Source organism: Leuresthes tenuis, unplaced genomic scaffold, assembly GCF_036924035.1.
Source record: "Leuresthes tenuis unplaced genomic scaffold, fLeuTen1.0.hap1 SCAF_4, whole genome shotgun sequence".
NCBI classification, from domain to species: Eukaryota; Metazoa; Chordata; class Actinopteri; order Atheriniformes; family Atherinopsidae; genus Leuresthes; species Leuresthes tenuis.
Genome location: NW_027325358.1, coordinates 11,753,132 through 11,777,064, shown reverse-complemented (window position 1 = coordinate 11,777,064; position 23,933 = coordinate 11,753,132). Strand labels below are relative to the sequence as shown.

Sequence of the window (23,933 nt, the reverse complement as noted above, 5' to 3'; positions counted from 1 at the left end):
CTCTGGATCCATTTAGCGGTTTGTGTGGGGAGTTAAAGAGGTGGAGGTCAGGGAGAGGGGAGTGACACATCAAAGCTGGAGGATGTTGGAGGTGTCATTTCAGTAATTTGATCCCAGTAATAGCAGTAGAATGTACAAGGGTCATGACCTTTTCTCTCAGGGCTCATCGTTTCACTTGAACCGACACTGAAGTTAAGATGAAGGTTAAACTCGTTGTAAATGGTTAGATTAACTCACTTTGCCTCAGAGCAACAATTAGTGGGCCACCCCCTTGTACTCATGCTGTTCTAATCTCTGATTGTTTCGGCTTGTAAGTCGTTTGTTGCAACTTGGCTCAGTCAAAATGTAATGCTTCACATAATGTCGGCTCATTTCTATCATGATATAGAAGTCTTAAGGCGAGACTTTGCTTAATAATGCAACTGTTTGATATGATACAGATCCTAGTATCTCAGTTAGTACAGTGTGTTCCTTTTGAACTCGTTGAAATTCCTGAGTTCCCAGCGGGATAAAATCAACAGGAACGTCCTCTGAAGTTGCAAAGGTGGAGAAGTTGCAGCAATAAATTGTTTGTTAGCACTTCTATCAGTTTGTGTTGCTTTAAAATTAGTCACACTCATAGTACTGTCCAACCTCTAACATACTGCTACTGTTCTGCTTGCACAAAATAAAACGATAAGTGTGCTGTTAGCTTGTGTGGTTAATCACAGCTAACTTGAGTCATAGGCAAGGACAGCAGTTCCAACTCATTTTACCAATAACAACTATAACCCGGGTCGACTGCAGTGTGACGTTATTCCCTGATCAGAGTTCTGACTTCCCAGCCAAATGAGAAGCAGCAGTAAGCGCCACCTATACCAACCAGGGGCCAGATGCACAAAACTGTAGATTCAGGACTAAAACTGTGTTGTATGTATGCAACACATACACACAACTTTTCACTAGATTTATAAAGTTGTCTATTTATAGTTGACTTTTGTCAATCACAATCAAACTATCCACACAAGCATGAAGCTGATTTTGACTAATTTTAGCCAAGAAAAAAACCTGCTGAATTAAAGCGATCAGCTCTATAAATTCAGAGCTGTTTATGCATCAGACCCCTGGGGTCATTGTTCTTACTTTTAGTGTTTTCTTGGATTTCCATGTTCTTTATTGAACTTTACTTTTTTTCTTTTTCATTTTGAAATCCATTTTCTTTCTGCACCTTTGTTTAGCTTCTACTTTGTTCCTTCCATGTGAGTCCAATCCTGTTCCCTGCCTCACCTTGCTTTTTGGTTTGGTTTCTCTTCAGCTGCTGCACATAAGGTTTTATTTTAGCTGAATGAAAGTTTATTTATTTCTTCACCTGCCTGCCTCCTACCCAAAAATCTGTAATCGGGTCCGCCACATCACACAACCTTTACACATAGAGTCTTTAGGGACGGAGCCTTTGGGATGATATACCAGTGTATACTTAGACTGCAGTTACTTTGTAGTACATATAAAGTTCTTAATTAATTATTTCCCTTTGAGCAGAGAAGCCACACTGACCCACAAAGATTATCCTCTCTTTTGTGTTACTCTGTTTCGACTGTGGCAATTCTTTCTCATCAGCACTTGCAAAGCAAAGTTGGACTGCAAACAAGAGATCCAAAACAATGCTCCAAAGATTTTTGGCAAATCATCAATACTTCCCTACCCCCTCTATCTCTGCACTTTATCTTTCTGCACTTCTTTCTATGCCTACACCCTATTTCTACTCTGTCACCTCTGACATAGTCAGACTAGTGGGTTCCTTCTATGTAGTTTATTGTTAGCTTTATATAGCTTGTTAAATCTTCATTTGTAAGTCGCTTTGGATAAAAGCGTCTGCTAAATACATAAACATAAACATCAATAAAACCTTCTTGTGATACAGATTTCCTTACTTGGTTCCCTACAAATTCAAGAAGAAAATAAAAGAGCTCCACACAGCTGCCAACGCTCAATATCTACTGCAGCCCTCCTTGAACTTGTTGAGTGAAGCAATTTGATGAAATTCTTCTGGTGATTTTCTGATTTCATCGTTCCTTTGATATATTCAGAGCATCAGGTATCAGAGGCAGCAAAGCAGCTGCACAGCACGATACCACCTCCATTATGTTTTATTTGGCTGTTCGTAGATGATTTCAACTCCAACAAGCTGATGCTTTACATTCCCAAAGAGCTCTCCTTTGGTTTTCCTTGGTGTAGCTGAAGGTAGTGAATGCTTTTACCTTCCTCTGCCTTTCTTTCAACAGCTGTCTGGCCTTTGGTATTTGCCCACGGAGTCCTGCTTGGTTCAGAGTGCAGTATGACGCCACCACTCCATACTGCTCCAGGTCAGGCTCTTTAAATATCTCATGTGGTGTTCTTCTACAATCTGCACCAACCTTCACAGACATCTCTCATTGCCTCTCTCCTTAGTGCCACATTCTGGAAACATTTGACCAATCTTATGATGGTGAAACTCAGGGATAGCATTACAGATTGTTGAAACAAGGATTTTAAAATCTTTGGTTTTGATCATACAATTTTTGATGCTCCATTGTTTTTGTCAATGTAGAAACCAGAACTGGAAACTATCAGTGCATTTATAAGTGGTAAAATAGTCCCACAATGTTTAATTCATAATTCATTTTACTGGTTTAATGGGGAGTCAAAGTATTAGAACTGAGAGTGAGGGTATGGATGACTGTAATTGTCCTCTGATCAGGCTCATATGGGATGTCTTCGTGATTCGAGGGTTAGGAGGAGACTGTAAATGATGTCTGTAAAAGGAAGGAATACTTCATGAATGGATATGAAGAGGGATGATCAGTATAGAGAGGTGAGGGACGAGCTGGATGATAGAGGGAGAGGGAGGGACGGATGATGAAGTGGGAGGGTGAGATAGCACTGGATGGAAGAACCGGTTATAAGGCAGCTTGTCAGGTGGCGGTTGAGGTGTGGCCCTGCTCCTGAACCTAACTTCATTCAGGTCGTGAGAACACATTAACTTTTTTTTTGAAGAACTAATTGATAAGAAATAAAGTATAGTTAAAAAGTACTGAGCCACACCTCACTTCTTTATATATTTCCAGGAAAACTGGAAATAGGTACAGCAATTAATTGAAATGTGCAAACATATGTGGAAATATAGTACATAGGCCAAAAACAGAGCTTGTACAGTTCTAACGAGCTTGAAAGGAAAAATTTGGTCACAGCCTGAAACCTCTTAGACAAGCTTTCTTCTCATTTCTTTAAGTAGCCTTCAGGAATAGTTCTCCAGGCTTCTTGAAGGACATTTCAAAGCTCTTCTTTAGATTTTGGCTGCTTTTGGTTCCGTTCTCCGTTCGGATGATCCCACACTGCTTCTATAATGTTGAGGTCCGGGCTCCGGGGAGGATTCATCACTCCATAAAACCTACTGCCAGTTCTCGTGTTATTTGGCAAACCTCAGCCTTTCCTCCTCGTTTCCCTTCCTTAAGAATGGCTTCTTGACAGTCACCCTTCCATGGAGATTGTTTCTGATGAGGCTTCAGTGAACAGTAGATGGATCAACTGAAGGTCCGGATGTATCCTTCAGGTCCTGTGTACAGACTTTTTTTATTCTTTTTTTTATTTCTCAGGGAAATCACTTTCAGATACTGTCCATCTGCTGTAGATAGTTTTATAGGACTGCCGTTTCTTCTTTTGTCCTCCACATGTCAACTTTCCTATTTTTTTAAGGACACAACTCTTGGACTCACAATGTTAGTGCAAAAATACAATTTTCTGACTATGAAACAACCTTGCCTCTCTCCTAATGGCAGCTGGGATGGGCTCCAGTCTTAATGTGACCCTGGATTAAGCGGGTATAGAACATAAATGGGTGCACTGTCAAACTGTTCTCATCTAAAGAAAGAAATGGGAAGAAATCATGTGCCTTTGTGACACATTGTTAGTAATGACGTGCCTTAAGATACAAGTTAAAATTAGATCTTTGCAAAGCTGTTATATATAGAAGCAACACTAGTTCATCCTTTGAGTTGGGTGTCTTTCTTCATGGTTAAGTGATTTTTAGGACAGTGTTAAGTGGTTTAAACAAATAAACAAAACAACAAAAAAACAAGTTCCTCTGAAAATACCTTTGGAAAGCCTGAAGAACTATTGCTTAAGACAAATGAAAAATTTTACACAAAAATCTGTCTCCTCAGAAGCAAAACATTAAGAAATGGCTCAAGTCTTTTACACAGAAATATACATTTTATATCCTATTTTTGATTCTCAGGAAAAGCTATCTTTGGTTGGACTTCACATGTTTCGTTTATGCGAAACTGATAATTTGCATTTATTTTCAAGATATTCAGAGTTTTACAGATCTACCTGCACACTTCCCTCCAAGGTGAGCTCAATGGGCAAAGAGAAAGAGAGAAAAGACAATGTCCAAAACATTACTTTATTATCTAGGATGAAATGTCCTATCAAGTACAAAAGAGAATCTCTTCAGAGTGGCCACAATCTGTTAAAAACATAGAGTACTTTTTTTTTTTATCTGCAGTTACATTTCCTCATTACTCAAAAAAAAAAAAAAAAGATTTTTTTTTTTTTTCATTGATATGAATAAATAATACAAGAAATGCAATGCCATTATAGAAGTTATGCTGAACGGGTTGGTTTCTTACAAAAAAGAAAAAAAACTCTGTACAAGTTGCCGTTTCACACTACTCTGTTCAAAACCTTTATGCTCACAATGTGCAGCACTTCATTTATATATATATACAGGAAAAATCACCTAAATGTAGAGTTCACCTCAAAGAAAGCGAGAAACAGTTGAAATATACAAGGAGGGCTTTTGTTGCTGGTTCAAACAGTGAAAAATAAAAGTTTCTACTGTTCTAAAAATCTTTTCTCTACATATTTGGACAGTGATAATATACAAAGTAAATTACAAACAGTGGATAAAGCACATCATCATCGATTACAAAGTGATGGGACATTTGTGTGAAAGACAGAGAGAAGAAGACAAGACGCTACATTATCTCTCAACTCTGCTTTTACGCACAAAAATGTAAAAACTTTGGGAATAAAAGAGAAACTTCTGCCAAATTTCTGTTTTTTTTTTTTTGTCACATATCAACTTAAAGACAGGCTGCTCCCTTCCTACAAAACTGATAAGATTACAAAAATGTTCCCAAATATGATTAAAAAAATGCAGCTATAAATTTCATACAAACCCCGCGGTAGAAAGACTCAAGTCTGCACTCAAAGTGTACTCCCAGTCACTCTGCCGCAGACCGCAACATAACTGAGCTGATGCTGAGTGGAAAAGTCCATTATCCAATTACTTAACCATGCTTTGAGAGTGAGTTGAGAGACATATGTGAGCCAACCTGTCAACTTCGATGCTGGAAGAGGAGGCTGAGAGATAACAAGAGAAAGACTTACAGACTCTGAAACAGAGCTTTGATGTACTACTGTTTATAGAGGGAGCTACAGCACTTCCAGTCAGATTCGACAAGTTTCACCTTCTCTAAAAAGGCTTCAGTGTCTTTTCCTCCTTCAAATAGAACCAGTTTTTCACTTGCGTTTCAGATCACTACATGGGAAAAAAAAAAAGGTCAAAAGAGGGGCCGGATGCAGTGGGTGGGATGGTTTGTCCGGGGTGTTTCCCTCTGGAAATGAACATGAAAGCGTGTTTGCCTTCAAACACCCCTTGAATTAGTCATCCCAGATCAAAGTACTTTGATAGGGAATGTACCACTGACAGAGAAAGCCAAATTAGCTGTCAAGTGCGTTTTATGAGGCTGGTTCTTGCTTCATGCAGGGCTACACACCTGAGGGTAAAATCAGAAAAATGTCGGGGGGGATCTGGGCTTCATTAGAGGGTGATACAGCATTCTCATTCAACTGATTTCAGTGTCAGACCAGGAGTGACCTGTGCTCACTCCGTTGTTTTTTTTTAGTTTTTTTCAAAATTTGCACGTTCTGCATGTGAAACATTTCTTGATGTCGCAAATCTATACATTTCTGTCTGAAGAGGGGACATGAAGCCGACACTTTGTATATAGAGGATACATAAAAAATGAATCCAACACAATGAACTTAATGAGTCTCCTGCAGCCATGAGGTGAGACTACCACTGAACATCTGACCAGCATGCTTAATGTCTTCTGCCATCTCGTCTCCATCTTTCTTCTTATGAAGAGGCTACACTGGTTGGGCTGTAAGAGTCCGCCAGAGAGACCCTGCAGCTGTCCTTCCCCTGGTCTAAAGCAGGAAAAGGGGGGTTTTCACTTCACTTCTTTGTGAAGGTGGTGGAGGGTTGGGCACTTTGACATCTGTGTCGGAGGGGAAGGGCACGCTCTCCTCCAGAAAGAAAACTCAGGTTCAGACGCAGCCTGACTTGGACCACGAGTCCCAATCATTCAGAGGTGTGCCTTTTTGACTCGCTTTCGCTTTTTAGGAGGGAGCTAAGATGCTGCTGACTGTAGCTTGTTGTTATGTGACCTACAGAGACGAGCAAAGAGAGGAGGAAGAAAACTGTTGGAAAACCTCTGGCTGTTTTCTTTTTTTTTTATTAAAAGCTTTACAATATATGACAAAAATATGACTAGGGGAGGATACAAAAAAGACAAGCAAAAAAAACCCAAAAAAACAAGCATTGGATGCCAGTGGGTCAGACACTTTGATGTAGACCAAGCAGCCATGTTGGTTAAATGTCGCTGAAACGTGTGTTGTGATGTCCGCCCAACAATGTATGTACAACTTCTTTTCCATTTTTCCTAACCTGAAAACTGCCAAGCTTATTGAGAATGGAAAAGCTAAACTAGAGCTATCTTTACACTTTCTACCATTATTTCCTTTAGAACATAAAAATAGTCCTTCACAAAAAGATATAATATGAACAGAATATAACATTATACACGGGTACAGCCAATAAAAAGAAACTAATAAATGTGGCATGCGTTTTTTTTCCTTTTCGTGTAAATTTTCAGCTAAGAAATGAGGTAAAAATGTTCTGCTGCAGCATGTTATGTCCAAAATAAAAATGTCTACAAAATTAAAAGAAGTTATATGTTTATGTGTGTGGAGCTTAAGTCTGATTCTGCAACCACAATTAACAGATTTTCTTTTATTTGCTTATTGTTTTTCTATCAAATCTCAAGACAGAGAGCGACAAGATCAGCAAATTTTCCTATTTTGCCTCATAGCCAACTCACACATAATCAAAATGCCATCTGGTGTGACAGTGTAAGAAAATACATTTTCCCTTGAATGCTTTGTGCTACCAACATGGCTGCAAATATTAAACAGTAGAAACTTAGTTTTCTTTCTTTTGCTTTTAAAATAAAAAAATCATCACACCTAATGTGTGTGCCTGATATATCAACTTTCTTACAAAGTTTTTTTTTTTCTTTTTAAATGCTGTTTTAATTGAGTAAAAACAGCAACATCCAGGATAGCAAATTAGGTTTTGTTTAAGAGTGACCCCGGCACCCAGGAGTTTGACATCACAATCTGCAAGAGAGAAAGAAAGAATGGATGGGAGTCAATACATGCAGGTGAAGAAGATCTCTGTTTCAGGCACATAAAGCTGGATGCAAACCACAAGTCTCGGTGCCCTAATCAAGCATTACAGCTGAAAAGCTCAGAGTTCAGGGCCTCCAGTTTTACAAAACTATGAAGTGTGCTGCATGATTTCTCTCTGTCAAAACATCTTCATTACCTTTAGACACGATTTCAGTTTTTGGGAAATATTAGTCAATTTTTCCCGCACAAGCTTTCTAGTCCTGTGAGAGTCTTATTTTCAGGTGTGACCACTGACTTTCAATGATGTGTGAGGACTGCGAGGGTGAAGTCAAACCTTTATGTCGCCCCTCCTGATCCACTCGGATGTGATGCCTCTACTTTAAGAGCATAATGCGACTGGAGTGCCTCTCAAACACTTGGTTCTAGCTACTTCAGAGGCTGGGAAATAAAGCGTGTTAGTGGACAGGTTTAGGTTTTTCTTGAAGAAAAGACTTTTTTAAAACAAAGCTTTAGGTCTGAATATGTTACGGTACTTTGTTGTGGATTTCAAAGTTTGCGCCACTGGCAGCAGCAACGGCCCAAAGCATAATCAATTCACTCTTGTGCTCGTTGCACTGAAGTTTCTCTTTTGGCTTCATTAGTCCGCTGACTTGTTTCAAAAAGCTTCTTTAAACCTGAAAACTTCTGATGTTGAATGTTGAGGTGATGATGCAGGAAACCGTTTCATTAAGGTCATATTTATGCAGGTGTATGTAGCTGCATGGTAGAACCATGCACCATCACTCCAAAGTCAGTCAAAAGCTCCCCAAAGTTCTTTTCCAACAATACAAGGGTTTTGATTTGCCTTTCTAGCAACCCTACAGGAAGTTCACTCTTTTAAAATGCATTATGAAATGAGTAACAGCTACTGGAAAAAAAAAGCTGGGCTATATCTATATACATTTTCTCTTGTGGGCATCAATTATTTTATTTTTAGAGGGTTAGGAAGCTGCTCAGAAGAGATCAAATTTACATCCTTTGGCCACTCCCCAAATAAGACAAATATAGTCTGAGTCCTTTGATGTTCATCTTACTATAAAACGGCACAAAGCAAAAAGAACACACTTGTTTAGCTCCATCTTTAACTTTGATAACTTTGATTTGATCAATGGTGCCCAAACCTTTTTATACGACTGCATATGTAAAGGCAGATATAACTCATTCTGTTGCCAACAACTTGTGGTGTGCATCCATCCAAAGAAATCACAAGATACAGCGATGGCAGAGCAATGAGGTGAGCTCAGAGGCGCGGCCACGTGCATGCAGACAGCGAATATCTAATTCAGCTTGAAAATAAGCCTGAATCCTCACTCCATTATCAATGTATCTGTACTGTAATACTGTGAGACCAAATGATAGAAAATGTGGGTCTTTATATGGTCTGCATTACTGAAAACAGTAACCAATATCAGAAAGTGGATCTTCACTACAGTGAAAGCTGAAGCCAGTTATGGGTTGATGTGTGTTGAAAATAAGCCTAAATGTCTGAGAAGTAAAGATCGTGTAAAAATGGTAAAAGCTCAGTGGTCGTCATAAACTGAAACATCTAGAAGAAGCTGAAAATGGTGACAGGGGATCCAAGACAAGAAGGAATCAGAGAACTAGTACAGTTCTTAAAAAGAAACAACCAAAACATTTTATTGTTCACACTAGAAACAAAAGGACTCGATTTTTTCGTACTGAGGATTAAAATCTGTCCCCCCTTGTTTTTCTCATCTTCATCAGCTGTTGGACATCGTCATCATCACCACCTTACCTGCTGGCTTTGAAGCCTTTGAGCTTCTGGACGAAGAAGTTTTCCAGAATCTCGGCACACTGGTAGAAGGGCGAGTCGCTGGGGTTGTAGTAACGGCAGTTGTCGAAGATTTTGGTCATGTCTGCTACAAACTCTGTCAGCTTGATGTACTCGTGTTTCTGTAACCTCTCCTCCATGGTGGACAGGTCTGAGAAAAAGGCATTTTCAATGCGTTTGGTTAGACTGAATGTGCCATATGTAATGTGAAAGCACCAAGAAAACCCTACAACTACAATTTAACAGAGAGATGTTCCCAGAGAAGAAACACCACATGCTGTGGACGTAGCAGATAAATGTTTTGGTTTTCTAATCGACTTGTCTCCACAAATCAGCGAGCTAGCTCCACAATAATTGCAGCTTATGTGGTATGTGCCTGACAGAGACACAGTGCATCACTCTATAAGTGACAGGAAAAATCCAAAATCTCTGCCAGCATTAACCTCGAGCTACTCTGGCTTCCAGATAAGTTACAGAGATATGAAGCATTTGTCATTCCTGAGGAGAGCATCATTTCTGAAGAAGAAAAAAAAAAGTCACAAAACCACAGAAGCGTTTGAAAATGCAGTGAAAACCAGGGTCTCCATTTCCAGGCTTTTCCTGAAAAGGAGCTTTCAGTGTCAGTAACCTTTTTAAATCAAAGTGAAGATTGGGAAAAAAAATTTTTGATCACATTAGCAAGGAAGCTAACTGGCAGCGGCCAAAGCTTCATATAATCTGCTACTGCCGGTGGAATTCTCTGCACGGCATCCCCAGGGCTGCGTTTCAAACAAACACATCCGACTCTTGGCCTCCTTAACCCCCACCCAGCTGGCCATGAGCTTAATATCAAAGACCTCCTTCTTTTCTGTCATCAGATTTCATCTCAAAACCCTCTATAAACTACCAACGGCCACACCAGCCAAAGGCGCTTTTTATTTTTTATTTTTTCAAACCAGCGAGGTCTTTCTCTTAAGGTAGAAGGGAGGGGTGGGGGTGGGGACTAGAGTTTCCAAGACCAAGCCAACAGGAGCTAAGTGTGGGGCTGGTCCCTTTCCACAGGGAGGCCGGCAGACCCAGAGCAGCTCATTAACAGTTTGTTTGTATGGAAGTTCAAAAAGGCCCCGTTGACGCACGTCCCCATTTACATGGCCGGTTTGATCTGAGTTGGAGGGCTTCCTCCCAGTTGGCCTCCTGGCAGCTTTATTTCAATGTTTAAGATACACAGACCGGGTGTTACTTCCATAGCTTAAAGCAACTACAAAATAATAACACATACTACCGCAGCAATTTCTCCCACCAAACCCGGGACTGCTCCCAACCCCCGTTCTGCGTAATTTAGTGGATCATGGCTCCTGAATCAACATTAAAAGCAGATCAGCATTAAACCGGTAAAACCATGTTTGACAGGCGAAAGAGCTCTGAATATACTAGTTTCCTACATATTACAAAGTGATATGTAGGACATTTTAAGGGAGTTTCTTCCACTTTGTGATTATTGTTTTGACTGTTTCTGGTGATTGTATCGCTGTGGTCATTGTGTTGCATACACAGAGCTTATGTATGAAGCAAAATTGTGCGTCTTTTAAGAGATTTACAGTGATGCAAATATGAAAATGGAGAACAACTCACTTTTAAGCCATTATTCATCAATGAAAGACACTGATCGCTTTTGCTTGCTGGCCTCCTCACTCAGGCATTAATTGGACAGTTTTGGGTGTCATTTTGCAGTTTAACCCATTATGACCTGATACGACATATGCACATTTAATATAGATTCAAGCCTTCAAGCCTTGAGTGGCACAGATGTTGCATGACCCTTTTTAAGACACCATCTATTGTAATATTCAAAGATAATGATAAATACCAGGGAAAAGTCTGTAATTAATGCTAAAAGCAGAGATAATTTTTCTTTTCTTTTTAAAACAAAGCCTGAGGACGTAATGGGTTAAAGCCGTAAGCTTCTAAGAAAGGACAAAATACTTTTATTATGGTTTTGGGAAGTGAAAGTACTCTAAACTTATCAACCTCCAGAAACACCACAGAATAAGATAAAGCCAACTATGAATACAACCACAAGGAGAGAGAATGCATCAATGAACCCTAAATACATTTGTAGTACGTTACAGTAAGCATTTTCCACACGCATCATTTAGTAAATGAGCTAAAATATGCAGTGAATTAAACTAATTTCAAGATTTCAGTGCCGATGTGTTTTTATTACACAGTGGAGCAGCTTCATAAGCAGGTGAGTGATCAGACTAAGAAAGGCGAGGGGAGAGTTGACCAATGCAAAAATGGTGAGATATGTTATAATTGTACAAATAGAAATATTCAATAGATTCAGGAACACACACACACACACACACACACACACACACACACACACACACACACACACACACACACACACACACACACACACACACACACACACACACACACACACACACACACACACACACACACACACACACACACACACACACACACACACACACACACACACACACACACACACACACACACACACACACACACACACACACACAAGGCTTGGATCAAGACTAATTGTGGCTGTTGGCAAGTTCATAAGTAATGTAGGAAATACAGTGGGTCCTAATCTTTCAATTACAAACCTTGTTGTAATCATCACTGTCACACATTTCCTGCACTCACCCATTGGTTCCTTGATGACCCTGTAGTAGTCCGGGGCGTCATTCGTATCCACTGGTTCTAAGAACGGCCACGCCATTTTATGTGCCTGCAGAGGAGGGAGGGACAAAAAAAAGGCAGATACAGACACTTGAGAAAGCTGAAACCAAAAAAGAAAAACAAACAGCACCATGAAAATTACACTGAAAGCAGGTGGGTCAACACAGATGTTCCCTCTAACTTTCCACTCCATTTCTCTCACACACAACGCTGAACAGAGAAGAAAAAAGAAAGAGAAGTCAGGAAAGAAGAAAAAGGCTGAAGCCAGGCAGATGTCCAAGTAGGGGAGCCCAACCCATCAGATAAGATGGACACAGAGGACTTTTGTTTGCTGCTTTTGAACTGCAGTGGGGCTACATGGAGCTGTGTTAGTGTTAGGCCCACCGCTGATGATAAAACTACACAGCAGTGCTTCTGCTGAACGTGTTTGTGTTTTTATTTACTGTGCACAATGCAGAGGGGAGTAAACCTCCCCACAATACACATTAATAGGTGAACGCTTCTCTTAGATGATGACAACCAGCAACAGTTTTACACTGTAATGGTGTGAGTTTGTGCAGCAACTGTAAGCCTTCTGCCCACCTGCAGGGAACGGAGGATCCTTCGCAGGCCTTCGTAGTCTTTCTCTGTGAGTGGCGTGAAGACCGTCATGGCGTCCTCTGTGGACTGACACTGCGGACACACGTATTCGTCGATGTGGTTGGCTTCGCTCTGCAGGATTCCCACACAGCGACCGTGGTACCAGTTCTGACATCGATCACAGCCGATGTAAAACCTGGGAAAGTACAAAGTTGTGCTTATTTGGAGCACCATCACATTATAATCTCACAGTGTGAAAAGGTGCGATTCAAAAAACTGAAACAGTTCATTAAAAGGGCGGAAGTCAAGGTAAGACAGGCCAATGCAACAAAACAGAACCATGAAATTTGAACCTGTTGAGCATTAAAACTGGTTTTGCAGATGGAAAAAACCCACAGGGCTCCGATGGAGAAAAATGCCACAGAGCAGTCTTTATGAGAGGCTGTTTCATGTTGAACCAAACAGTTTCTGTTGATTTATTATCAGATTAACTGATGACAGCTTGTTTAATGACTGGGTACCTCTGGCAAAGTCTTCACATTTCATTAACTGAAAACACCAAACATTTGTTTGCTGGGATGCCAAAGATGTCATCGTTGTTCATTTCTATGGTTACAGTCTGATTGTGGCTCTGCTTCAGTTTCTGTGTGCAATCTTGTAAACTTCTTACCAAATACATCATCTTTGATGACAAGATCAGAATATTTTTGGCTGAATGACTACTTTGGCACTTTGCTCTGTCATATAATTTGTCTTTATTTACTTATTGCATACCTCAAAACAAATAAAACATGTTTCCACAGAAGCAATATGAAGCACACACACACACACACACACACACACACTCTTGCAGCTCCTTACTGAGACTCATCATATGGAGTTTGACAGATGCAGTACAGCTCCTCTGTGCTGCTCTCCTGGCCCCGTTTACACTCCACACAGATGTAGTCGTCCATTTTCTTGGCCTCCTTCTCCGTGATGCCCACACAGTCTCCGTGATACCAGTTGGTACAAAGGTCGCAGCCGATGTAAAACCTTTACAGAGCACAGGGATAATCCTGGTTAAAACCCCCACTATTATTGTTGAGAGAACAGAAACTAAAACAGGTTTGATAAAGTGAAATGAGATGGCTGCTGTTTACAGACGTCTTATATCAGAAGTATGTGGACTGATGACCTGCTGCGCATGGATTTACTTTACACAATGAGTGAAGGTGTAATGAAGGTGTGTAAAGGAAGCAGAAATCCTTTTATGTTACATTTCAATCACAACTAAGGAACTGTGTGGATTAAGCCATTCAATAATACATCTAAAAAGATCCCATAAAGTAGACAATGCCACTGGATTAACTGTGTTTTAACATTACTAATATTTCCATGCTTAGCAATACTGAGTGTTCGCCCTAGTATTAGCATACTTGGTCTCATCGTAGGGCGTCTTGCAGATGCAGTAAAGCTTTGTGTCCTTTTTGCTCTCCTTTGTGCTTGTTGTAGAGATCATTTTCTTCTTCTTGGACTTTGTTGTCGTTGCCATGTCCCTCTCCTCGTCCCGTTTCCTCTTGTGTGTGGAGGTCACGGCCGTCGTGAGATGGTGCTGAGAGGAGATGCCATGCGTGTGTGGCAGGCTTTGCTGTTGCTGATTGTGGGCTGCAGCAGCAGCAGCAGCTGCAGCAGCCTGGGCTGCCTGGTGGGCCACAGCCTGAGCCCGTTCCTTCTCCCTACGCATGCGCAACAGGTCCCTCTTTAGTTCCTCCTGACAAAGGCAAAAGTGAAACGGATGGAGTTCAAGTCAGAGCCCGTCATTTCCTGTTTTAGGGAGATGTTTTAAAGCAATAAAGGAGCTCCCAAATTTAATTTGTCGCCCGGTTTCTTCATAATTATTCATGCATGCTTTCTTTGTACCTGAGCCTCGAGCTGCAGCTCTTTGTCGAGAAGCGCTCGTTTCTTCAGAATCTCCATCTTCAGACTCTCTTTGTGTCGGTAAAGGAGCGAGGAGAGCTTACTGGCATTAGCCAACCTCTTTTTAGCCTCCACCACCTCTTCCTTCTTCCTCCTCTTGGCCTCCTGCCTCTCATCTTTGTCTATCCGGTCTAGGATGTACTTCATCACCTGGTTACAAACAATCATCCTGAACAGATATGGAGAGAATAAGCTGAGTGAGAAAGGACTCAGAGTGTTATAACCTCTTAACCTTTAAAAAAAAAAAAGTGAGCTTTGTTATTACAATCCTGTGTCTGACTGTGGTTCTGACCTCATCGCTTTCGGGATCTAAATTGTTCCTCTTAACGAATAAAAATCAAACAAAGTCTGAAATGTGAAAAAGAAAATAAGACACTTCCACCAACAACTAAGTTTTAAGACTTAGTCAACATCCTACTGGAAAATAACCTGAACCGGACGTGCAAATTTAACGTAATCGCAAGTTTTACAGACGTTAACAGGACAATGTGCAGTGTTTATTTTACTGAAAATCTAAGTCACTCAGCAGCAAGAGAGTGGAGCTGCCAGCCGAAAACTAGGAGAGAGGAATGATGCGAGATGGACAGATAGAGAAAGAGAGGTTATGGAAGGAAACAAGTCACATATTTAAGCAAATGAACCATTCTAGATCAAATGCCATGTTTACATGCTTCTCTCTTAAGAGCCTGGTGTTGACGGGAAAAAGCTACAATCTAAGAAAAAAAAGTTTTTTCTTTAAACTCAGATTTTGAAAGACCGTTTTCAAGCTCTGCTTAAGCTTTAGAATGTGTTTTAGAAGGGATGCCTTTGGCTTTAATGAGTTAAAGTGCTTGCAGATAGAAAGCTACGTACAGGGTCTTTAACTGTGTGATTTATGCTCTTGCTAATTAAATCACAGATAAGAAATATTAGCAATAAAGAAGAAAAAGTGAAGATGCACAGATAAAATCTCTTCTGAGAACATTTTCTTAAGAACTAATGTCAGTCTATGACAATAAATCCACTTAATTTATAGCCCTCAGTCCACAGTATGTTCACTTGTGTTCGCTAATATTCACAACTAAGGTCGAAAGTTGGTGCCTCATTCCGTGTACATTTGTGTGAATACCACACAAACGCATACATGGCTGCTAAGGTCAAGGACCGGCCAGGGTTCCAACAGCGATCACGCTGCGATCAACAAAGCAAATGCAGCGTGAAAGTAGAGGAGTCGGAAAAAAACAGAAAAACAAGAAAACTGATGTCAAAGTGCCGCGTAATTACAAACAAAAACATATTTTTAAGGGACAGAGGGATAGGAAGGATGACATGAGGAAATGGAAAAAGCATGAAAAATAAGCAGGCAACAGACAGCTGCTGCAGTGATGTAACGGCAGTCTGGGTTTGGTATTTCAGGTCTGTGTGAATGGGTACAGTGTTGACACAACTTCTGTGGACATAAACATATGGTTGTCAGGGTCAACTATTGGTCAGAGTATAATCCAACTGCAGCATTTTATTTAAAAGTTGTAGTATTCCCAAATTAGCCTCTCTAAACTAAAACAATAGCTTATTAACATAGCACTTTTTATACCAAAATCTTCAAGTTGAAACCCAAATACCAAGCAATGAACACACACAAATTAAATATGAAAATCCCGTTACGCAAACAAGTTCTTGATAAAACTGTGTTTGCATCCCAACAGTAGTTTTGGTCAGTGGGTAAACAGAGTTAAAACAAAGAATCTTCATCAAATTCTTTGTTTTAAAGTAACTACATGCACAAGTCTGAAGTAGTTGGGCAGGCCCCGTGTATTTTTCATTGCTCAGCTCGTGTCATTTATAAACGTCGCAATGTGGACACACAACCATCGTGATGATTGCATCCCAAGCTGTGCTGCATCTCCCAATTTGGTGTTAAAGAAAAGTCAAACAGAAGGAGAGGAGCACAGCGCACAGTCTGGTAATGTCTTATTTGCATATGATGACAGTTTGAACATTTGGAGAGAAGATTTAAAAATAAATGGACTGCAGCTTCATGTCTGTGCTGCTGCCTGTGCTGCTTCAAAAAGTATCTTGGCAAAAATGATTTCCATTGACCCACGATGTTTCAATAGATCATTGCTTCACTACCTTTGACTAAATATAATTCCTACATCCTTATATGCAGTAAGCACTTCTTGACACAAACCTCTGATTTTCCTCCCTCTCTGCAGGTGTCATGGTCTTCTTCTGTTTAAGGTGCTCGATCACAGCGTTTTGTTTCATGACCACCTGGGAACATGAAGCATAAAAATATGTCAGCATAAACTGCTGTTTCTACTACTGGGGTGATTGAAACGGTCAAAGAGCAGCCAAACAATCATTCGTCTGCCCACCGACACCACTAAGAGAATCTGTGACTTCAATTTATCTTAGTTCAGTTGTGATGTTCTATAGATATGTATCATTATCAAATAAGGACAGACCATACAGACTGAGCTTAAAGCCAAATAAAGGCAAAACTGTAGAAATAAAGCGGGTCTCAGTGGAGGTGAGTGTTTATGTGCTGATGGCAGGGAGACAGCGAGTGGACGGAGATGATGATAGACACCTGTTTCTGGATGATGTCGCTCTGGTTGGCTGCGTTGTGGGCGAGCTCTTTCTTGGCTTCTGCGGCTTGTTTCTTCTTCTTCTGCTGCTGCTCCCTGAGCTGCTGGATCCTCTGCAGTTGCTCTTGGACAGATGCTGCCTGGATGGTAACTACATTTCCAATCTGAGCAGAGATAAAGGTTTGGTAATTAACATTAGCTTTGAGCTGAGTCGGATTTACGCAAGTGGTAAGGATCATGACTGAAAAAGCACCGTGATGCAGTGCTTTCCAAAATTCCGCTTCCATGGTTTTATCTATGATGACTAGCTGCAGCACCAAGTCGTTTTTTCAGATGAAAACATTTATTATGCTTCTGCTCTTTGTTTGATCCTATTACAATCATTTAAACTGCTCCCATCCCTCACTATTTTGTTTAACCCAGTGCTGCGTGTTTGTTAGCTCGGTATGAATTTCGTGACTAAACAACAAGTTGTTATTGGAAAACTGTCACTCTAGAAGGACTTAGAGAGTCCCCAGCATGGAAGGAATGAGTGAAAAGGCCCTGGATGATGGAATACCATTTCTGTAAAAGACTGATGAAGTCGTTAACATTACTTCTTTCATGTCTGAAAAGGGCCTAAAATTTGAGTAAAGCAAGCTGGATTGGATACCTGTCCGCCCTGTGCTGAGGTGGTCCCACTCTGTTGGATTTGGATAGGAAGCTGCAATTTGATGTGCTGTGGCAGAGAGCCTCCACCCTGTTGGGCCTGCAGCTGGGCCAACACCTGACCATGACACATGCCGTTCACAAATTTAACACAATAAAACATAAAAACTCAAAGAGGCCAAGCTACTGAACTATAGAAGACCATAAGTGACTTTTAGGTGAGATAAAGAAATGAGAGCTAAGTGAAAGTCGGGACTTTTTCTGCTAATCATACCTGTACCTGCTGCTGCAGTCCAGGCATACTAATGAGCTGGGGCGTCTGCTGCAGCTGCAGCTGGGTGGTTCCCCCCTGAGTTTTAACTTGCAGCGAAGTAGGAGATTGGATGGGCATGTGGGCCTGTGTCTGAGGGGGTAACTGGCCCTGAGGGGTCGCTGATGAAGGCGTGCTGGTAGTGGCCAGTGGGGTGGCTCCTGCCTGGATTGGGGCAGCAGCTTGCTGCGCAGGCTGGGCTGGGGTTTTGTTGGAAGTGGAGCTGGGCTGACTGGGAACTGCAGTGGCTAGAAAAATAAATAGTTACGGGAAATCTTTAGACTATCCAGCCTGCATAAAATCTTAAACTATTTAATATGACAAACAATGCATGTGCATGACTGGTTCAACCGTAGCAAATTAACATTTGATATTAAGATTTATTTGACTTCAAACTAAGTTGGCATCTGGATAAAAAGTCATACTTTAAGCTAATCCTTGTTGTGTTACATCATACCTGTGCTTGATGTGGGTGCGGCAGCTGAAGCAAGGGGGGTGAAGAGGAAGCGCTGCACCTGGCCGTTGGGCAGTGTCGCCTGCATGAGCTGCTGGCCGGGTCCTGGAATGACGGTGACACCGTGAGGTATGACCTGCAGCTGGCCGGTGGTCTGCCCCTGACCCTGAACCATCACCGTCAGAGCCTGCTGAGCTCCACCGACACCAGTCTGTCTGTCCACAGTCGACCCGGCCTGCTGTTTCTGTGGTTAGCAGAGCAGAGAGGGAAGGCCTTTGAATCACAAAACACTCCCGTTCAAACAAATATAAAGGGTCTGTAGTGAGAAATTGGTGGTGAAATGTGTTAAGAGAAGAACAGCTTTGCCAAAGTCAAGTTACATTCAACACAGAATGTAAAAGTTATTTATGACTAATACTTTTTGTATGTAGTTAATTATAGTTATAGTTAGTTAGTTATATAAACAAAAGTGAGAAAAGGAATGAACATGGTTTAAGGGCTTTAAAATGGTAGACAAACACACCTTTGCTTTGAGAAGAGCCACATCAGTTCATGGGTTCATTCATTCACTTAGGCTGACATTTTCCTGAAGACATTTCTTTTCTCATCTATGCTGGTTTTTGCCATTTTAAAACCCATTAAATGCATATCCTTCTACTGAACTATCAAAATAAAACTTTCTCAAGAGGTGTGATGAAACCATTAAAACCAATTAGTGGTTACCTAAGACAGAAGTTTTATGAACTAACATATTTACAGGCCACAGTTTCTGCAGCACATGCGGAGAGTGTTCATTTCTGACCATGCACACAAGGCAACACAAACCTGGGTGAGTTGTGTGAGCTGGGCCATGGTGAGTTTAACCTGGCCTTGGCCCTGTGTCCGTGGGGTGCCGGGTGGTGTTTGGCCTGCAGTCTGAACTGCAGTGTTAGGACTGGCCACTCCCTGACCCGTTACTGTGGTGACAGGGCTAGCAGCGGATATTGCCGTGGAAACTGCCTGGCCACGGATGATCTGTGTCACTACTTGCTGTCCACCCTGACCTGGAGTAGAGAAATGTGACAAGTTTAGGAATCGGACAAACCCCTGTAAACACAGCTGGTCACTGTTCCACCCACCCAGTGGTTCTGTGAGGTTGTCACCAAACTCAAACATACACGACAAGTTTATTACCTTGCTGGACCACAAGGGGTGTGCGGAGCAGGGTCTTTCCTATTGGTCCTGTCTGCTGGATTGGGGTTCGTATCATTGTCATTCCTGGACGGATCTGACCGCCACCTGCCAGAACCTGGAGGATATTTTCATTAAGACAAAGTCGATTGATATTTTCAAGGCAGAATCTACTTTCTAAGCTGTCAGAGGTCAAAGATCAAAAGGGTTAGGTCCAGCAGAAGCATATCTGGAGCTGAGTGAAAATAAAAAAATATAATAATCAGGAATAATTGCAAATATATTGATATAGAAATTGCATTAAGTCAAAGTAACATAAAGACAATGTCTGGGGAGTTATTTCGACTTTACTTACATGTACAATGTATGTGTAATGGGGTAAGGAGAGTGTGCCGCCGCCAAGATCCAACTAAATGGGCAATATGGTGCATGTAGAGGTTCTTATACACAAGACCGTCGCCAAGAACAGGCGGTGACACACAAATGTTCCTAATGGTCAAGTGTCGTCTTGGTGTGTAAGAGCCCTAACTATACTGACAGACTGACTCAGCTTGGAGCATATTAGCACAGAGTCTCCCAGAGGGACTTTAGGCAAAGCAAAACAAAGAAACAGAATGAAAATAGTTTACAATTATGACTCAGAAATGCCACAGCTGTACCTGCTGTTGAGAGCCCGGAGTGTTGGGCTTGATGTTGAGCGTTGTAGTGCGTGGCTGGAATGTGGTGTAGGTTTGGGCAGCACCTGCTGTACTAGATGGGATAATACCCAACACTTTCTGCTGAACCACACCTGCGGAGAGAAGAGGAAGAGAAAGACACCGGAGAGAGTCAGAGAGTGACGAAAGACGAGGAGGTGGACAACCTGTCGGGAAAGCCTAAAAATCAGTCAAGAAAATCAAAACTCAGGAGAAAGTGAAAAAAAATAAAGAAGTGGAGAGTTTAAAATATGTAGCACTGCTTGGTGGCTTATATCTTTAGACATTAGTTATATTACTTGTTAAACACCTGCCTGCCGAAAATGTCAATATCAACATCAAGTAAGAATACTTTACCCAACACAGACGACTTAATACAATTACTAATGCTACAAGTGAGCAGTTGTAAAGAAGCTGTGCAATAACACAACTGAATCCATCATTTGTGGGGGTCTCTCTTTGCTAGAGTGCCAGCTTTTGATCATAACATTTATAAATATTAGCTGAGAAGGTAAACAAAATCTTCAAAGGCTCACTGAAAGCTTAGTTGGGCTTCCCCCAACATACCTGCACTCCCTCATAAATTATACATGAATTGGCATCCTCCTTCTCAACTTTAATCTGACAAAGAGGGTATTTCATATCTGTTCTCTGCCTTCATGAGCTCACGTGAAACTGGTGGAAGAGCTGGAAACCAAAGAGGGTGGCTTTTCTGCTGACTTTCTTTTTCTGCGGTTCTGCAACCGTAACCAAGCAGGTAAACCAATACATCAAGGGTTTCCCTCTTCAAATAGAGATGTTAAGCCTGCTCGTAAGGCTGGGGAGTCGCTGCTCTGATCACGCACATGAAACACGCTTTTCTATGGACTGGCTGTTTGAAGAGGCCGAGGAGTCGGGACTCCGGTGAGCGGAGAGGTACGTTTTTATTGAAAAAGACGGAGGGGAAAAAAGAAAAATGGAGCCTTACTATAGAAGCCTACCTGTCTGGGAAGCAGACCTCAGGGAAAACTTGTTTTCCTGCCTAACTTCCTGAAGCCATTCCAAAACAAACAGGGCACCCAGCAGTCATGCTGAATAAATACACATGTCCATTAAATGGTTACACTCCATCTGAACCAAAATTCTCCTTCACGACGACTTCAAAAGTAAGAAAAATCACTTTCTTTGTACCCCTCTTGAATCTCATTCTCTTCAACTGTTGCAATGTTTTAATTAAACAGGTCTGCAATAAGTTACCCGGTTAGGATAGTTTTAATTTCTATTTTGGTAGTCATCCCATTTCACCATCACTGCAGCATGCTGGAGAGTTAAGACTTCTTCAGCTGTTTCTATCTCACAATTTTAATTTTTCGCTGAAGCTATTTTTTTGCTCAAATTAGTCCACTTTATTTTCAAATATACAACAAGTACCACATACACCAATGCAGACATATAATAGCTATAGTGAACCTTGACTATGACCCACACAAGAACTGTCAACAGCTTTAATAAAGCATATCAACCATCTCTAAAGAAGCCATTGTCTAATTCAACATTGATGCATTGTATTTTTTCAGGATGAAATACAGTTCAGAGTCTGCAGTCTGGATTTAGAGGCCCAGACTACACAAGTTTACCATCCAAAAAACCATCAAACCAAAATAACAGCCTCCTATTGGATTACCATGCCAACAGGACACAACCAGACATGGCGTGCCACACCAAACTGAGCAGCTGACACATCAGGCAGGCACATGTCGGGCTCTACAGTGCAGGTTTAGACTGCTGTAGCACAAAGCATTGTAAACGTCGGCTGCTTCTGAAACGCTATCATCTTTTGTATTTGTGTGATATCAGAAGGCAGAAAAAACATACTTACACCACAAACCATCCATTATTTTTTACCATATTCACAAAACAATCAGTTTAGCCATTTCCAAATGTGTTCATTTATCCAACTGGAACTTCTCGCTGCAGTAGCGGCTTTATAAGGTCTGATACATTATTATAAGTTACTACATGCATTCCAGATTAACAAAATACTGATTTAGTATTTTCTGAATACAAAGTTGTGCTTTGCGTTTAAAAAAAAAAGATACTTATACAATTGCTGTTATTCCTGTAAAAAGTGTTCCCAGCTGATTTTTAAAAACACTTTTAGCAGCAGAAACAGGCTCCACAGACGATTACGTTTTAAGTCGATACAGCTGAGAACTATCACATCCACAAACTGAAGCCCAATGTTCACTTTAACTGCATCTCTGAAACAAGCTGCCTGCTGCAGCCAAAGACCGAGGGTGGTAATGAAACCAAGCTACACAGCCATAGAACTTTGGAATACCAAGGAATTGGTGACAATTCTCTACACGTTCATCACTGCGAGCATCCCTTTAACCTTTAACACATGCAAATTAAAACATAATCTAAACCAGCAACAGCTGTCTGACTGATACTGATGTAGAGTTCAAAAGAAATCTTTATTCCCAGATTTGAGCACCATAGTTTTTGTGGGATTTTAGAGAAAAAAAAAAAGTGTACTTGCTCACCGAGATTGGCAATAAAGGGCAAAAGGAATGTCTAATTTGTACCAGATTTGTACAGTTCAAAATATTTGGGCCTGTGGTAGCTGGCAATAACATTTAAAATGAATGAAGACATTCTCGGTCTTTCTGAAGCTCTGTGTGCGTGGTTGGCTGGCTGACTTGCTTACAATGGCATCCAGTTAATGAGACAGATCTAGTGTGACTTCTTTAACACATCTTAAATGTCTCAGGTGTGGGTCTGAAGCGAAACAACAAAAATGTACAGAAACCCTCATATGTCTACGTTGCCTCAATGTAACACGAACCCTCTATCCACCTCTGAGGTTTAACTAATTAAAACCAGCCATACCTCCTTGTGTAGTTGGCACGTTCACTGTGACAATCTTGCTATTTGCGGGTAGAGGCAGCTTGGTGGTAACAACCTTTCCACTGACTGAGGTTCCTGTAATGTGTAACGTGTGCCCACTAGATGTGGCCACGGTGGTCTCCCCACCCGCACCTAATAACGCAAGCAAACAAACAAAATGTTCGGAAAAATATTGTTACTACAGCACATACAATAAAATCTGAATAGATGCCACATCCGGAAGCGCAATTACATGTGCGAAACAGAAAAGCGACACATTTCAAGATGAGCACATAACAGAGCAATACCCGGCAAACGCAGGAGTGAACGTAGTTACTATGAGTTGTTCTGGCATGCTTTATGAGTCACTCTTTGCTGATGTACCTTGTGTGCTCTGACCCTGCTTGACCCAAGTGGCAAACGATTGCTGGAAGTTTTTGTTCTGCTGGAATGTGACAGGGGAACCCATCTTAGTGGACAGCACCACTTTGGCGCCCGGGGTACCCTGACCCGAAATTGAACCGACGATTACTTTGGGTGTGGCAGCGGGTGTTGCAGGAGTCCCCGTTGGAGTAGCTGCGACTGATCCTGGTTTCTGCTCGAGACGCTTCTGAGAAGGTAATTAATGTGGTCAGCACAGTCTTATGTTTACAAAAAAAAA

At 41.2% G+C, this 23,933-nt stretch overlaps 1 protein-coding gene across 4 annotated transcripts in view; it reads right to left on the bottom strand.

The window, feature by feature from the left end:
* Window positions 1-4,406: 4,406 nt before the first annotated feature.
* LOC140305635 (nucleosome-remodeling factor subunit BPTF-like) overlaps window positions 4,407-23,933 on the bottom strand; it is a 40,792-nt gene continuing 21,265 nt past the window's right edge. For 2 of the 4 annotated variants that reach the window (XM_072384581.1, XM_072384584.1), the window contains 17 exons: window positions 23,657-23,882; window positions 23,276-23,425; window positions 20,369-20,499; window positions 19,713-19,827; window positions 19,365-19,582; window positions 18,543-18,783; window positions 18,050-18,333; window positions 17,780-17,893; window positions 17,130-17,291; window positions 16,728-16,810; window positions 14,501-14,726; window positions 14,017-14,351; window positions 13,460-13,633; window positions 12,602-12,794; window positions 11,984-12,068; window positions 9,290-9,476; window positions 4,407-6,471 (listed from right to left, as the gene is read on the bottom strand). In XM_072384581.1, the coding sequence (XP_072240682.1) occupies window positions 6,435-6,471; window positions 9,290-9,476; window positions 11,984-12,068; window positions 12,602-12,794; window positions 13,460-13,633; window positions 14,017-14,351; window positions 14,501-14,726; window positions 16,728-16,810; window positions 17,130-17,291; window positions 17,780-17,893; window positions 18,050-18,333; window positions 18,543-18,783; window positions 19,365-19,582; window positions 19,713-19,827; window positions 20,369-20,499; window positions 23,276-23,425; window positions 23,657-23,882 (2,961 nt within the window). In that variant the 3' untranslated portion in view covers window positions 4,407-6,434. Of the gene's footprint in view, window positions 7,483-9,289; window positions 9,477-11,983; window positions 12,069-12,601; window positions 12,795-13,459; window positions 13,634-14,016; window positions 14,352-14,500; window positions 14,727-16,727; window positions 16,811-17,129; window positions 17,292-17,779; window positions 17,894-18,049; window positions 18,334-18,542; window positions 18,784-19,364; window positions 19,583-19,712; window positions 19,828-20,368; window positions 20,500-23,275; window positions 23,426-23,656; window positions 23,883-23,933 lie in introns of all 4 variants that reach the window. The other 2 variants (XM_072384582.1, XM_072384583.1) reach the window with 2 other exon arrangements.